Raw genomic sequence first — 15,354 nt, forward strand, 5'->3', positions numbered from 1 at the left:
AAGTCTGACGACATTACTCAAGTGGCATCACTGGTGTCTGACTCCACATGAGTTACATTAAGGTAATAGTTGAGCTTAACCCATACTAGGGAATAAAAGTCAATACATCCTGTCCACAACATTGGTTCAGGGCAAACAGACCTACATTGATAGCCATGACATAACCCAGAGGATGTATCCTGCTGACTTTTGCGATCCCATGACTTCTCCTCCAACATGAGGAGGAAATTTGTGGATTTCCATTGATTTTGGTAAACACATTCATGTCCACCCTCAAAATGAAATGCAACAACTTTTTTGTTTCATGTTTCGTTCGTGCAAGTTCACACCACCAACTTTCAAGGAAGGCCAGGCCTAGAAAACAGAAGTCACATGGACTCAGTGACAAGTGTTGACATGTGCAAGCAGTACAAGAGGTCAAAGATTTTATGGGGAGCGGTCAAAACAAACACTTTACAAGTTCTTACTTAGCATGATGGACCTGTCGACACTTGATGTTATTTATCTGGGGGTGTGGTAGTGTAACTGAGGAATCATGGGCTAGGTCGCATTTCGCCCTAGATTCACTTCTTCAAAAATCCGTGGTGGTTATATACTAACTACACTGATGAATGTTTAACACTCAAAGTTTTTTTCCCTTTTCAGATCCTCTGTTGTTTTTTATACCACACTAAATTTCCTGTAAAATCACACGTTTTGTTTGCCCATGTCTTCACTGACCCCCGCTACAGGCAGTCTGTGGGAAAAGCTGCTTACTCAGCCACTCCCTATCACATATCATCCACACGTGAAGTACGTACACAGGCAAATATGTGAACAATTACATTCATGTTATGGTTATTAAAATGGCTTTGAGACATTACATTTCCATTTAAACCTTTTTCTTTATTTTCCTCACAATCTCTCTTGTGACACATGAATATCACCTCTTTTCAATTTGTCCTTAACCATGAATAATGATTTTTCATAGCAGCTCTCCCTCTCCAACATTCTGCTGTCTGTTCTCTCTGCTCCACTTCCCCTCTGACTGTTATGGGACTCGACGGTGACTCGGCTGGAAATATAAACGCTGACTCATCTGTTGGTCAAGCAGAAATATAGAGGCTACCTTGTTTCGTTCGACGTCAAAAATGTAGTGCTGATGCGTGTGCGAGGGTGAGTATCATGAAAAGATGTTGAATTTGGCTCATAATGAAGTACATTAAAAATGAGATTAAGATGCGTCTTTTTACCTAATTAACTAAATTTTTTTTTTATTGTGTGTTTCCTCAAGGTGGTTCATATATCAAATTACCTTTTTTCTGATCCTCTGATTAGATGATCTACAGTATCTAGTTGTATCTTTATTGTACTATAGTAAGCGCTTGTTTACAAGTATGCTTGAAGAAGGACCAAAAACGAATTCTAGAAACAGCTAGGTAACCAGTTTTTATGAGGCTATTTGGCATTTTTACACTACTGAGATTTAATAGCTGTTTCTCAATTCAGGGGACGCATCGTTCGGTACCTTCGGCGTATTGCTGGCTGTCCCATTTCGAAGGCTCCTGCCAAATGGCGACAAATGCGTTCTTCCACCCCTGAGCAACGAAGGATCCAACAGATGGTACATTTTTCAGGGCGAACCTATCCCAAGATTCATTGCATGTTTGTGACAAAGCTAATGAGCTAGCTATCTGTAGCTCACGATGTAATATAAGCGCAGGTCATGATCATGGACTATGATTACAACAAGACTGCTTGATTTACAATATTCCTAATCACATATTCTACCATGAATGGCACTAAATCCTCCATTTCAATTGTCATTGCTGTTCTCTTTATTTCTATCAGACATTTTTTTATGTTTAAATACTTTAAACATTGACACACCTTTCCATGATGTCAAAAACTGTTTCCTCTTATCAATGTTGTAAGTCTTGTAATTATGTTGATGTGTTAATCTACACACAACATCTATTGCACTTCTGTCCGTCCTGGTTGAGGGATCCCTCACATGTGGCTCTCTATGACGTATTATGTTTCTCTGAGCTGTTTCTACCTTGTTGAGCCCTATGTGACAAATATGTGAATATGAGCTATACAAATCAAATTTGATTGATTGATTTGATTGACAAGCTGGTCACACAAATCCTCTCTAGACCAGTCGGTCTGAATTAGGACACAGCTAATGTGTTTATTGTGAGCTTTAGAGCTGCGTTGCAAGGTGGGTTCTGATACGTTTGAAGAAAGCCACTTAAGAATGTGCACTTTGAATAATGTATCTCCCCGGAGTGGCACCCTCTGCATTTGAGATTAAGGCTTGGTTAGTTTATGGCAGGTGTAGGAGAGGTAACTGGCTGGCATTAGAGTAAATTTTAGCTCAGATTTAGTTAATGGGAAACATTCACAGAGAAATAGTCAACAACCTTGGTCCTTGGCTAATCTAAGCTAGTTTGCTAAAAGTAAGTGGCATTGAATTGACACATTCCTTTTGACGTCATCATACCTCTGCCTTCCACTTCTCAGGTATGGTAGCGCGATCTGAATGACTCATTAAACTGTATTTTACTTTCTTGTAATGTGTGGCTGTTACACTTCCAGAGCAACAACACAGATTTAATTCCTCTTACATTTGATAAAGCTGAGCCCTGATTAACGTCTACTGCAGCAAACATGCTAAATTCACAAATCCAGGATGATTCAGAGAGACTGGACGAGAGGGATTAACTGGATGAAAGCCAGTGGTAGACATTCATGACTTCACTCATGAAACACACACACACACATACGTACAGCACACATAAGCCGAGAGCCAAGTCTAAATATGCATGTGGAGCCTGCACACATGCTTACAGACATTACCTGCAACATCCTTGCAACCCCGTTACTGTCAATATTCACCTCAAAACCCTCACATAATCCTTAACCTTCACTCAACATAAAGCTAATTTAACCTCCAACCCTCGTCTTCAACCTAAACTAACTTATAAATTAATCCTAACCATATATATAAACCGAACCTTATACCAAATCCACAGCACTAATCCTAAACTGAGTCTTTGTAGAAGTGAGAACCAGCTATGTTTGACCTCATTCCCCAAAGTGTCCCCACTCCACACACACACACACACACACACACACACACACACACACACACACACACACACACACACACACACACACACACACACACACACACACACACACACACACACACACACACACACACACAGAGACACAGACACACACCCCCCTGCTCTTACTCTACAGTAATATACTTAAGTGAATCCTCGTGGGACCTAGGACCTCGCGTGCCATCCTTCTGGCCTGAGAGTCTGTCATCTCCGATCCACCTCACTGGCCATAACACACTGAGAAAGAAGAGAAATCCCCCTGCTCTGCATGCCTCACTGCCACTGGTAGATGACCACATTTAAATGACCTATATAAGTCTTGTGATGATTCAGTATGTCAGCCTGCATGTGTGTTTGCATGGGAAGCAGTTGCATCATGTGCGTTTGTTTGTGTGTATAGAGTGTACAGATGCCAGTGTAGAAAACTGACATGTCAAACTTTGATATTCTATCACACAGTTGCCTGGAAGGCACAAACTGATGTCGGTGTCATCTTTGTATAACAGCGCATAATTAGACCTTTTTTGGTTTATATTTGTGGTGTTGGAAAGTAACACTGAAGTGTCATGTCCCATCCTACACTCATTATGGAGACTCTCCTCTTGTGAAAGACAATGTGCAGCAGCTTATTATGACCATAGACTGGATATAAAGATGGACGCCATGATGGATCATCAAAAGCGAAGCCAAAACGTCTCAATCACCCCCTGGTGGTTAGCTACAGTTTAGGTCATAAACCTCACCTCATCTATGGGACATGTGCTAAACCAATAAGAGCACATCAAATGAATTTATAAAACAGTTTCTGTCATTTTAGGTAGTTCTTATGTCAGTAGGACCTCAATAGTGCGGCTCCACTCTCCCATCAATACTGCAGAGTTTAGGTCCTGGAGCTGGGGTGAGAATTGAAAACTGTAAACGGCAATTAAATTAGAAAACATCCAAAGAGGAAAATTCCAAAACACAGCTGGCCAACCAATGGTGTAACTTCAGACAGTCATGAGGCACTTGACTGGCCAATGTTGTGACTTTATCACAAACTCAACTCTGTCACTCACTCAGTCAAAGACATTTTGGGATGTAGCACTGGACTGCATGACCGGTCCAGCCAAAAATGTTAACATTCTAATGTTTAGAATATGTTTACTGTAGTTGCCATATGAGTTGTGTGTCTTACCATGCTAACACTCAGTAATTAGCACAAAACACAAAACTGAAGCTCACGAGAATGTCTTTGGTTTTACAAGTTTAAACCAAAGCATGGGAGAAATAGAAATGTCAAACTCATGGTTGAGAAAACGTCAGGGGAATTCATCATCTGGGTACTATGAAGGTCTCTACAAAACTGACAAGAATAGTTGAGCTGCCTACAAACCAACTAATGCTTCCATCTCCAGAGCCACACTGCTGGATTGGCTTAAGATGCCAAACATGTGATTGATTAAGCATCTGAATGTGAGGACCTGCAGCTGTTCCCTGTTTTGTATCACAATAAAAGTCTTCAGGTTTTTGATCGAACCATGCAGGAACATCTACATGCAAAGTGCTCAAAGCACAGTCAGAGCATGATGAGAAAAGGAGCCGACCATAGTTTCAGCGAAAGATTGCAAAAGAGGTGAACGGTGATTTAGGTTTTCTTAACTCAACACAGTGGATCCCTGTCAGTAAGGGAACGACAAGGGTCTTCGCAAATCTTTTGGCAACTTAAATAGAGCTCTCAATTGTAATGACATGATTACATGGAGAACTCGGTACCAACTGACCAAAAAGCAAAGACATCTGTGGAAATGATAAGGCTTGCTGATGCTTCCCCTCCTCTATCATTTCTTCTATCACATGAATTGTGGCCAGAGATAATGTATTGCCTCCCCGAGCATAGAAAACTGTCGACAAGACCTTTGAATTTGATGTTTCATTTTTTTCTCAGTGTTGAAATGTGGAGCTGTGGAAATCAGTATGGCATAAGAGATAGCTGAGTTAATGGCTGTGACCTTTTTAGCCTTTACGTATCCAACACATCAAATTAATTGAAACATGTGGGTTTCAGGAACAGAACTAATTAATGATGGTCATACAGGCCCCATTCCTTAAACCCTCTCTTGCTTCTTATTTAAAGAATAATAAGGTTTTGTTCAAATCAAAAGGTTAAATGAGGGGAAAAAATGCCCTCTGGATCCAACAAGTGGTCTCCCCTCTGAACCCTGTTATTGTGTGTAACATGATGTGAAGCAGGGTGCCATGTGCGTCAGCATCTTTACAAATTCCATTTTGTTAATCACATCACATAGTACTCTCAGGTTTGATCTAATTTGGGAAAACACAATGTTAAATTGGTGAAATGTGTGCGGGATCACAACAGGCGCTTTATACCTACAACCAGGCAACAACGCCCCCCAAGCTCCGCTCTTCACAATCAATCCCAGGCTGAAGCGAGAGCAGGCTATCCCGGCCCACCCTGGTACTGCACAGCGCAGTATATTCTAACACGTGGCTCCCTGCTGGGCTTGGATGTGGAACTTGGCATTGGATGTTTAACGAGAGATGATGGTGGGCAGGTAGAATGTTGTTTTCCTTCATGTTTTCCTCTGCAATCTACATCTTACTTTGGAAATATACGTTGTAAATAATATGGCTGAGACCACAGGAATCCCAACCTACCCCTATCTGATGTACTCTCAAAGGAATCTAATGGTGGTTTTCCATGTTTAAGACTATTAACTGCAAACTGCACACACTTTACATTACTGCTGAACATTTTCCTAAGTGTAGCATAAGGTTTTGGATTGATTTAACCAGGCTGCCTGTGTTTTTCATTAAATTTCACTCAGGTGTGCCAATGTGTGATATTGTAGGTCATCTTCATTTTGTGTCTTTAACTACAGATTGCTGCTTGTCATTGTCAGTGTGATGATTATTCCACCTCTGTGTGTTCAGTCACTGAGGGAGCACAGAGAGGGGTGGCCGGTGGCTCAGCTTATCATAGCACATACGCACTTACACTCTCTCACACGCACACACGCACACACGCACACACACACACACACAGTTTCAGAGGTGAAAGTTAGGAAGAGGTCTCCCCTGAGTTTTTGTCTCTTTCTGTCTTTCACTAGGAATTTGTGATTCAGTATTTGACACAAGTCACTGGACTTCTTGAGCAAACACTTGCCACACTATTAAAAAGTAGCCAAGATACGCTTGTTGAATGTGCTGATCCGGGACCATGGACTTTATATAAAGATGGAAGATTGCGTCTCCACCAATAAAAAATGAAGCCACTAATTCTCCAATCTTGCAGCGATCACTTCATTTGGAGCCATAGCCAGTATAGTTGCAAGCTGCGGTATTGAGGTCCCGCTGTTACATGTGATCGCCCAATCGAGAGTCATTCCCAGCGGTCAGTAAAGACATTTTCACTTTTATAGCATCAAATAACAAATTAAAACTTTCTGGCTAAAATTTGGACGTAAACATACATTGGTGTCATAAGAACTACCTGGAATGACACACGACCAACTTGGAGAGAAATGTATTTGCTAGGAACTTAGACTTTTTAGTTTGGTCCATGTCCCATTCACTAACATAGAGGAGGTGTGGTTTATGACCTATATTGCAGCCAGCCACAAGGGGGCAATCGAGACTTTTTGGCTTCACTTTTGGGGAGCTGTCATGTCATCCATCTTTATATACAGTCTAAGTCTGAGGACCAAAACATCAACATGTGTGAATGCTAGGAAATATGTCAAAGTGGTATCATGATTTTATGGGTGGGTTGTTGCTGATTTGCATCCTTAACATCAAAAAGGTGGTGAAATCTGAGATTAAAAGGTAAAACATTTGATATTTTGAAAACTTATTAGGGTTGTCAAATTCTGACAGTGACTATAACAGTTAATTAATTACTCACTTTGTGTATTTTGGTATCTGATAAGCCTTAGCAAAAGGGGTACCTCTTGAGCCACAGCTCAAACTCATGGATCTTTTACTCAAACTGGATTTCCTGCATCAGTTAGTCTGAATCCTTACTTAGCCTTTTGTTTATCTAGTGTGGTGTACAGGCAGAAATATCTAGCATGGTCTATCATGGCTCCAGTATGCTTCAGACGAACATGTGTTTTGTGTGTCTTTGTGGTCTTGATGAGATGCATAATTGGGACATAAGGGTGCACACTTTAGGACAATCTCTGCCTGGAGGTATTTGTGGTCTCGCACATAGTCGTACAAATGAAAAGTCAGATGCTGATGTTGTTTGTGCTGAGTACAACATTTTAGGGCAAAGGTGGGTACAACAGCAAGGTCAGCTTATTGTAGCCTTAAACTAACCTTTATACAACCTTGTTGTGATTCCCTTTCATTTCATTTGACTGCAGCACCCTCGTTACAGATAAACAAATAAGTCTTTCAGATCCTGTGCAATAAAAATCTGGCCTGTGGCCCTGGAATGCCCCATTCGGTCCTGCTGTGAAGGAGTAGCAGTTTTCACTACTTCCTGGCGGGTTTCGAAAATGCCAAGTACTGTATGTGTGTGATCTGCGCTTTGACATTTCCCTTTCTTTTTTTCCTTTATTGCCCCTAGTAAAGGGGCATTACAACCTTCAAGGGGAGCCAGCTGTGCACCTTGGAAGGATTAAGAAGCTGTTTTGTTTTATTTTCCAGAGATTAAAAAACAGTGTAAAATGGCTGTTTGTGTTGCATGTGCAAACATACATCTCCAGATAAATGCATACACATGGGCACAGAATTACTCACCCAATCAAAACACACATACACACATACCTTACACAGAGACACACAAATCTAGTTTTATCTAGTTATGTTTCCACAAATATTTACCCGTAGTGGCAGAAGTTGGAAAAAAGGAAGTAATTTGTGAGGGTGGCAGCATAGGTGACAAAAATGAGCATCATTATATAAATTCTTTAGTAGCTTTAGCTTTAGTCCTGCTGTCAACAATAGTACTGGCAATATCATCTATGAACATATCTGTATAAGACAGAAGACATTTTTTTTATCAATTCAAACTAATCAGAATCAGTTCCAATCATTATCTGCTACCATAGATGCGTTCCTGTCTCCTACCAACATCTTTCAGAAACCATGACCATATAGTTTTAATAACTTAAGCACTCATGTAAATTGGTATTGTAACAGACGCGTGGAACTTTGTTTTGTGTCCAGTTTAAAAGCCAGCAGTGCTCTCAATTGTGAGGACAAGGAGTGAGAGGCACTGTTGCAAGAGTATCCAGACGTCCTGTGAAATCAAATCTGCAGGGAACAGGCAGCTCAATGTTGCCAATTTTCCCACTAATTATGTAATTACTTTAGTTATTTGCATTGTTTTAAGTTATAGCCATTGTCAGGAAATTAAAGTGGATATGAGATCCACTTTAATTACAACGGAACAACATTAAAGCACCATTAATTGAATTTTTTCTTTTTTTTTGACCACTTGAAGGCAGCAGAACAAGCTTTCAGTACGACCCTGACATGCTTATAAACTGTTATAACCTCATAAAGTTGTTATGACAAACAAGCAAGCAGTTGCTTATTTACATAACCAGCAGACTCAGATAACTATTAGCATTCAACTGAAGTTGTGCTTTTAACTCAACTTTGGTCTCACCTGATGCCTTGCTTTGCTTCTAAATGATCCACTTATAAACCAGCTAGATGCTAACTTTAGCTGCCTCCTGTTTGGTGCGGATTAGGGTTGGGCAAAATGCTAAAATTCTCCATTCTGCCACCATCAGGCCAACAACTGTAGATTGAGAACATGGGCATGCACATCAAAAATAGGCAGGTACAACAAAATACACATAATATTGTACAACTCTAAGGCCCTGTTCAGACTTGGTATCAACAACCGTCTTTAGAGATCTGACCACAAGTGGACAGTATTAAATTCGTGGTATTAAAATGCATCACCAATGTGTTCGTGAAGACCAAATCATCTTGTTTTTAACTAAGTCTGAGTTTACAGATGCATGCGATGATGCTGTGTACATATGTGTGTATGTGTCTGTGTGTGTTTGCGTGAGTGAGAGAGAAAGAACAGGTGATCAAGTCAGGAGGGCCTGAATGAATGAATATATATATATATATAGCCAGTTCCTAGGTATATAAATTATACATTATAATTAATTTCCAGGATGCAGACCATTATATTAGCAAAATAAAATAACAAATAGTCCAGAAAATCAGCCAGAAATTGCCAAACCTTAGTGCGGAGTGGATAGGACAAAGTCAGTATACCAGCTTTTGAGAGAGAGCCAGTTTACCATAAAGCTGAGAGGAACTGCACTGTTGGGTATAACTTTTTTGCGTGTTCATCACTTTAAGTAAAGCACTTTCCCATTACCACTGATCAATTGTTCATACACAGACTATCCATTACTGCAGCTTTAAGAACAACAGTTCTTTTGATTAGGGATTTGAAATCAACATTACTGCAATGGACAGTGGTAAAAACTTAACTTTATCCTTTAGGTATCTAGTCTAACAATACACAACTCCTCCACTATCTCTCTCTCTCTGTATTTCCTTCTCTTTATCGCTCTTTTTATTGTCCGATTGACCCACTAATGTGCTTTGCCAACCAAGCAACAACCCCAGTGCAGCTAAAACCAGATTATTCCAGTTCTCTGTGGTCAGTCACGGAGGGAGCAGGGAGAGGGTGGCGGGTGGCTCAGCTTATCATAGCACATACACACTTACACTCTCTCTCACACAAACACACACACGCACACTTACACTCTCTCTCACACAAAAACCCACACATACACACTTACACACAGAAACACAGTTTCAAAGTGGAGAGTCAGGCGGGAGTTGTCCCCTGAGTTTCTTTCTCTCTTTCACTGTGAAATCGAGAGCTCAGCTGTGGGGCAAAATGTTCACTTCTCGTTGATAGCCACAGTGTCAACAAACAGGACAAAGAAGTTGCAGGGGGTGCCAGTGATAATGGAGTGAGAGAGGAAGAAGATAAGTGAAGAGGGGAAACGGAGAATGAAAAAGGAGGGCAGATAGTAACACAAAAAACAAAAACAAAAATGAGATGGACCTTAGACGAGGATGTAAAGAGAGACAGAGATAAGATAAAGTCAAAGAAATTCAAAGTAAAAAATGATGAGGCTTGTGAATGAGAAGAGAAGGAAGACAGGAGGAGTTGAATGGAAGGTAAAGTGCATGAAAGAAAAAGGGGACAAAAGAGCCAGAGAAAGAAATGAGAAAACGATAAGACAGAAGGGAGAAGGATGACAAAAGAGGAGAGGATAGGAAGGAGACACTGAGATGAAATTGGAGAACTGAGAGCAGTGTGGAAACCTGAGTGTGTGTTAGGGCTGGACAGCAGTGTGGTACTACAACAGGGTCATGACCTTGATTGTGTAACCACTGCCCTCATCAGCATGTGGGGCATAATTGATTGGATCAGAAACCTGCATGACTGTGATCAGATCAGCAGACGGTTCTACACTCCTCAGGAGCCGGACTAATGCGTGTCAGTACACCAGAACGAGACACGGTGTGCAACTAAGAATCCACAACCTCCCATGTAGCAGATGCAGGACATGAGATGAGTCCTGAGATTAGAAAAACACTGGAAAAGCTGTGATATGATACTCTCTCTGAGGGCATGTCACAGTGTTTATTTATGTTATGTCCATTTTTTAAACACAATAGTTCAGAGATCTGGCTCTTTTTTGACCTATGTACACAAATAAACACAGATAATTCACGTATATACACTTTACACAGTAAGAAAAAGCACATGTAAGTGTGACTGGAAATACCTTTTAAAACCCAGCTTTCCAAGTTCAGTGTGAACAAGAGGCACAGTTTGTGTAAAAATGCCCTGTGACCTGATGTTGTAAGTGCTGTATTTAAATGTAACCAGAGAGGTAACAAGGCAGTTTTTGTCGTACAGCTTAAACAAATATGAATAAACATAAAATGTTCAACAATGAATGGTCTGGTGTTGTGCTTAGTGAAAACTGTAGAGTGATGAGTGCTTAGGTTGCAGGCCTAAGAATGTCAGCGTCATTTTCTTGCGTAGTAAGCTAGCTACATTTATTCACTAAATAGCCAGTCTCTGGACAGCTTCACAACTAATAACAATAACTCGGGGCAAACGCGATCACTAGAAGTTTCCACATAGAATTTAGTCGGAGGAGGCGGAGCGAGATTTGAGGGAGCCGCCTCGCAGTTCTCTGTTCTCTCTCTATCCTCTTCTTATTCTCTTCTTCCGACAATGATTCGTTGACGGAAAAACCTGTCAATGATCTGAATATCTTTAATTTAGCATCCAGGGCAGCAGGCCTCCATCTGATTGGCCAAATATTTTGACATGGAGAGTGTGAAGGCATTTTAATGCATGCAGTTTAAGCCGTCTTTTGTGATTCGTATATCGCGCACGTTGATATCGCGATAATGATACATTTTCGATATATCGTTCAGCCCTACTCTCCAACACAATCATCAGAGCACAGAAGAGTTCCACCGCCTTGGAAAACATTTTATTGGTAGCTTGTGATGGACCAACACCTTACTGACATTCTTTGTTGGTTTTTCATTCAATTTTTCGCCAATCGGAGAATCAAAGGAGGCTCACACTCCTTTAGTAGAACCATTCGTTGAGAAGTCAAAGAGAAAGCAGACTCACCCTGGCCGTTGGAGTAGTAGATCCACTTCTCTTTGACCTGCATTGGAGGCTGAGATGGTTTCTTCTGAATCGCCTTCTCAATGATGCTACTGGGATCCTGCACTGGGCCCTTCTTCAGCACCCGAGAGCTCCGCTTCACGCTACACACCACAATTACAACCAAAACCAGCAGCAGGAGCAGCACAATCATCCAGGGCAGGTGTTCATTGATGTCAAAGTGATTATGAGTACTTGGCCTTGGGGACCCCCTACGTGTGGGCCTGTAGTAGCTGGAGATACCACCTCCACCAACTTCACTCCCCTGCTCCGCAACCTTGCTGGTACCTGTCCCAACTTGGACTACCTCAGCAACCTCAAGACCCTCCATTGCCTGCTTGTTGGGCCCTGGCACAGAGTCCGAATTGGGTTGCCCCCTCTGGTGCTCACTATTCATTGGTTGCTTTTCAGCTGGGGGTGGTAGAGTCCTTGGGGGACCCCGGTTTTGTGGGATGGGAGTGCCGGGGTGACTAAGCCCCTCTGTACGGTGGCTTTCCCATCCCGGGCTTTCCCTCAGTGGCATGGGTGCTGACTGGCTGTAGATACCTGTGATAAAAGAGACAGGGAGATAGATGGAGACAAAGATAGAACAAACAAGATGAGGAGGTATGAGAGAACACGAAGAAATAAGATAGTACATAGGTAAGAGATGAGAGACACACAGACATAGAGAGAGGGAATAAAATTCACTCCCTCAAGAGATTTGCCCAACCCAGAAAATGAAAACAGGAGGCATCAGGGGAGGGAATACTAACACTATAATCTGGCCCACAAATGGAAGACGTATTAACCTCAGCTTGTGCTCTAAATTAACTGCTTTGCTTGCTGACTCACTCCATCCTTGGGTGGGCAGTATTCTCCAAACTAGAGTCAGTCCAATTCTGGTGTTCAATAATATGAGCCTTTTCTTAACACAGATAGATTATCCCTTAAAATGGTTATTAATGAATTCTGAGACTGCTAAAGGAATGCCATATGCAGCCCAGACCACCTCCATGTGAGGTCTGAGGGATAAGATGTGTCCTCAATGCATCTTGGGTACATTCACATCTGTACTTGGAGCTGTCTGCTTGTGATTAGATCACCAAAGATGCGTATTACTGCCAGGTATGAACAGGGCCACATTAATACAATTCAGGTGCTTCAGAAATGAACATTTCTAACGCACATTTTTGTATCTAGTCGCTAAAGATGCTATGATTTTGGAGGAGGTAGGTCTTCCAGCCTTTTTTAAAGAGACAGAAAATGATTCTGCTGACCAATTAAATTAGGCAGCTTGTTCTACAGCCAGAAGCAGGTAAACGAAGAGTTTTAATTACACTAGTGAATATGAAAGTTCAACCTGACTTGGGTGACTAACGTTTGTTGACATCATCATTACAATCATCTATGTGTATTCCCTTAACTGCAACAAAAGCATTTATCTGCTTTTCCTCCTCCTGCCATGTTCTGCCCCAGCTGTGCTCGTAATCTCACAGCGCATGAGATCTGAGTTGCTCACCCTACAGTGCATTCCTGAATTAAGGTTAAGCAAGGGTGATTACAATCAGACTCAGGCATCAATTGAAGGACTAATTAAAAACACAAAAACATAGAGGTGAGAGGGAGTTTGGTCAATTTGGCGAACGATTTGCAGCCAAATAAGTCTCTGGGAAAAGAACACTTAGGACTGTTTGACATAACCTTTAGCAGACATGTAATGAGCAGTCAATATAAGTAGTGTAAGTAATCTGTATTGATTACAGATGTGGCTGTGTGCTTGTACTGGTGTAGTATAATGGCATTAGATCATAAATGATCTGCTGAATGTTTTTAGGATTTTCACCTGGATGTGTGTTAATCCGTGTAATCCTCTTATCAGCAGGCAGGTACACAAACTAAGTCTAATCCCCAAATTAAAGTCTTTAATTGCCTTTATCTAAATATCTTGAACAATGTAAGGTCAAACTGAGAGAGGGCGTGAGTTGTGAAACTTTGAAAGTGAAAATTTCACTTTTCTAATTTGCGGGGACATGAACATCGTAGTATATGGAGCAGGCATATGGCCAGTGTTGGGCAGTCACTCATTTTTTTAATAAAACGTTACATTAATGTGATTCATTTTCTTAGTAACAATGGTGGTAAGTGATAACAGTTGGAAACTGAGTGATTACATTACCGTTACTAATTCCAATAAAGCTTAGATACTTTAATATCACCTCAGCTTGTTTGCCATGTTACTGACAGCAGGGTGGTTGGCTGATATCCTCTGTGTTCAGCTGTGAGACTGGTCCAGTAACATGTTAGCATGGTGCATTGGGGAGGTGGAGGGAGGAGGTCAGCCTCTTCCAAGCGAGGAGACATGCAACTTCTCAATATTCCAAATCTATCTTGTTTTAATGTTGTGTGGGCATAACTGGCTTGTTAATGTTAGCCATGGTCACCTGGTTTTATTGCTGTTTTATCAACAACACAGGCAGCATATTTGGGGTGTGGGATCACTAAATAACAGTCTACATGCTGCCATGACATTTGTGCACACAGTACAACTTATTCCCTGCTCCTTTTCCTCCCTTCACATGGTGATCCTACCCATTCTCCACTAGTAAAACAGGTGAAAATTAACAGCCATGAGTATGTAACATCCCCAGTCGCCCACCCCCACTTTCCCTTTTACAGCACAGACGAGGTCAAATTGACTGTGTGGGAAGCCATCGATCCCCTGCCAGCACAAACAGCAGTGACAGTATTATAGGTATCAGTGATGGGAGGAGGGGTACATGGATGGTTGATTCTGAGAAATGACCGGCAGACTGACTGAGACAAGAATGACGTAAAAACGGTAATAGATGACGAAGGAGGGCAGACAACAAGAAGACAAAGGGGAGAGGGAGGTATTTGTCACTTTCTCGGAAGGAGGGAGGGGGCGGTGGAAAAGAAGGGTCACAAAGGAAGAGAGAAACACCCATAACTCCTCCTAACTGCAAGTAGTAGCATTCCTGAGATAAGGAACTGCAACCACTTTGTTTCCCTGACTACAAATGCCCTTCACTTTGTGTATTACCACAGGGAAATTGTGTGTGTCATTGATGTGGTAATGCTACAACAGCAACTTTAGAGATAATACACAGTTGTAAAGACATCAACAACAATCTGTGTGAACAGGTCATTAAAAATGTATGATGTGGCTTCAGAAAGTATTCAGACAAATGCATTCCTTGCATACTTAATGGTTTGTAGATTTTTACAATGAATACAAATTTCATTTTGATCCATTCATTTACACTAATTAATTCAAAACATAGTAGAAGCCCCTTTGGCAGCAGTACTTTTGTATACAAGGGATATAAGTTTTTTTTATATTCTTATGTTTTCATAATTTTTATGTTTTCAAAAACAATCTATAAACAAATTTTCAATTTGTCACTATGGATTACTGAGTGAAGATTTATGGACATTTTATGATTTACAATTTAACCTACAATGTTGTGTATAAAGAGTGAAGTAGATCTGAATACGATCTGAGGCCAAAAAATCTTCAGCTCCCATTTTAAATAAACAATTCCTAAT

At 41.1% G+C, this 15,354-nt stretch overlaps 1 protein-coding gene across 1 annotated transcript in view; it reads right to left on the bottom strand.

The window, feature by feature from the left end:
- The window catches only part of tnfrsf21 (tumor necrosis factor receptor superfamily, member 21), a 41,375-nt gene that overhangs the window by 14,349 nt on the left and 11,672 nt on the right, over window positions 1-15,354 (bottom strand). The window contains exon 3 of the mRNA XM_034580546.1: window positions 11,770-12,351. Within this exon, the coding sequence (XP_034436437.1) occupies window positions 11,770-12,351 (582 nt within the window). The remainder of the gene's footprint in view (window positions 1-11,769; window positions 12,352-15,354) is intronic.

Source organism: Hippoglossus hippoglossus, chromosome 24 (genome assembly GCF_009819705.1).
Source record: "Hippoglossus hippoglossus isolate fHipHip1 chromosome 24, fHipHip1.pri, whole genome shotgun sequence".
NCBI classification, from domain to species: Eukaryota; Metazoa; Chordata; class Actinopteri; order Pleuronectiformes; family Pleuronectidae; genus Hippoglossus; species Hippoglossus hippoglossus.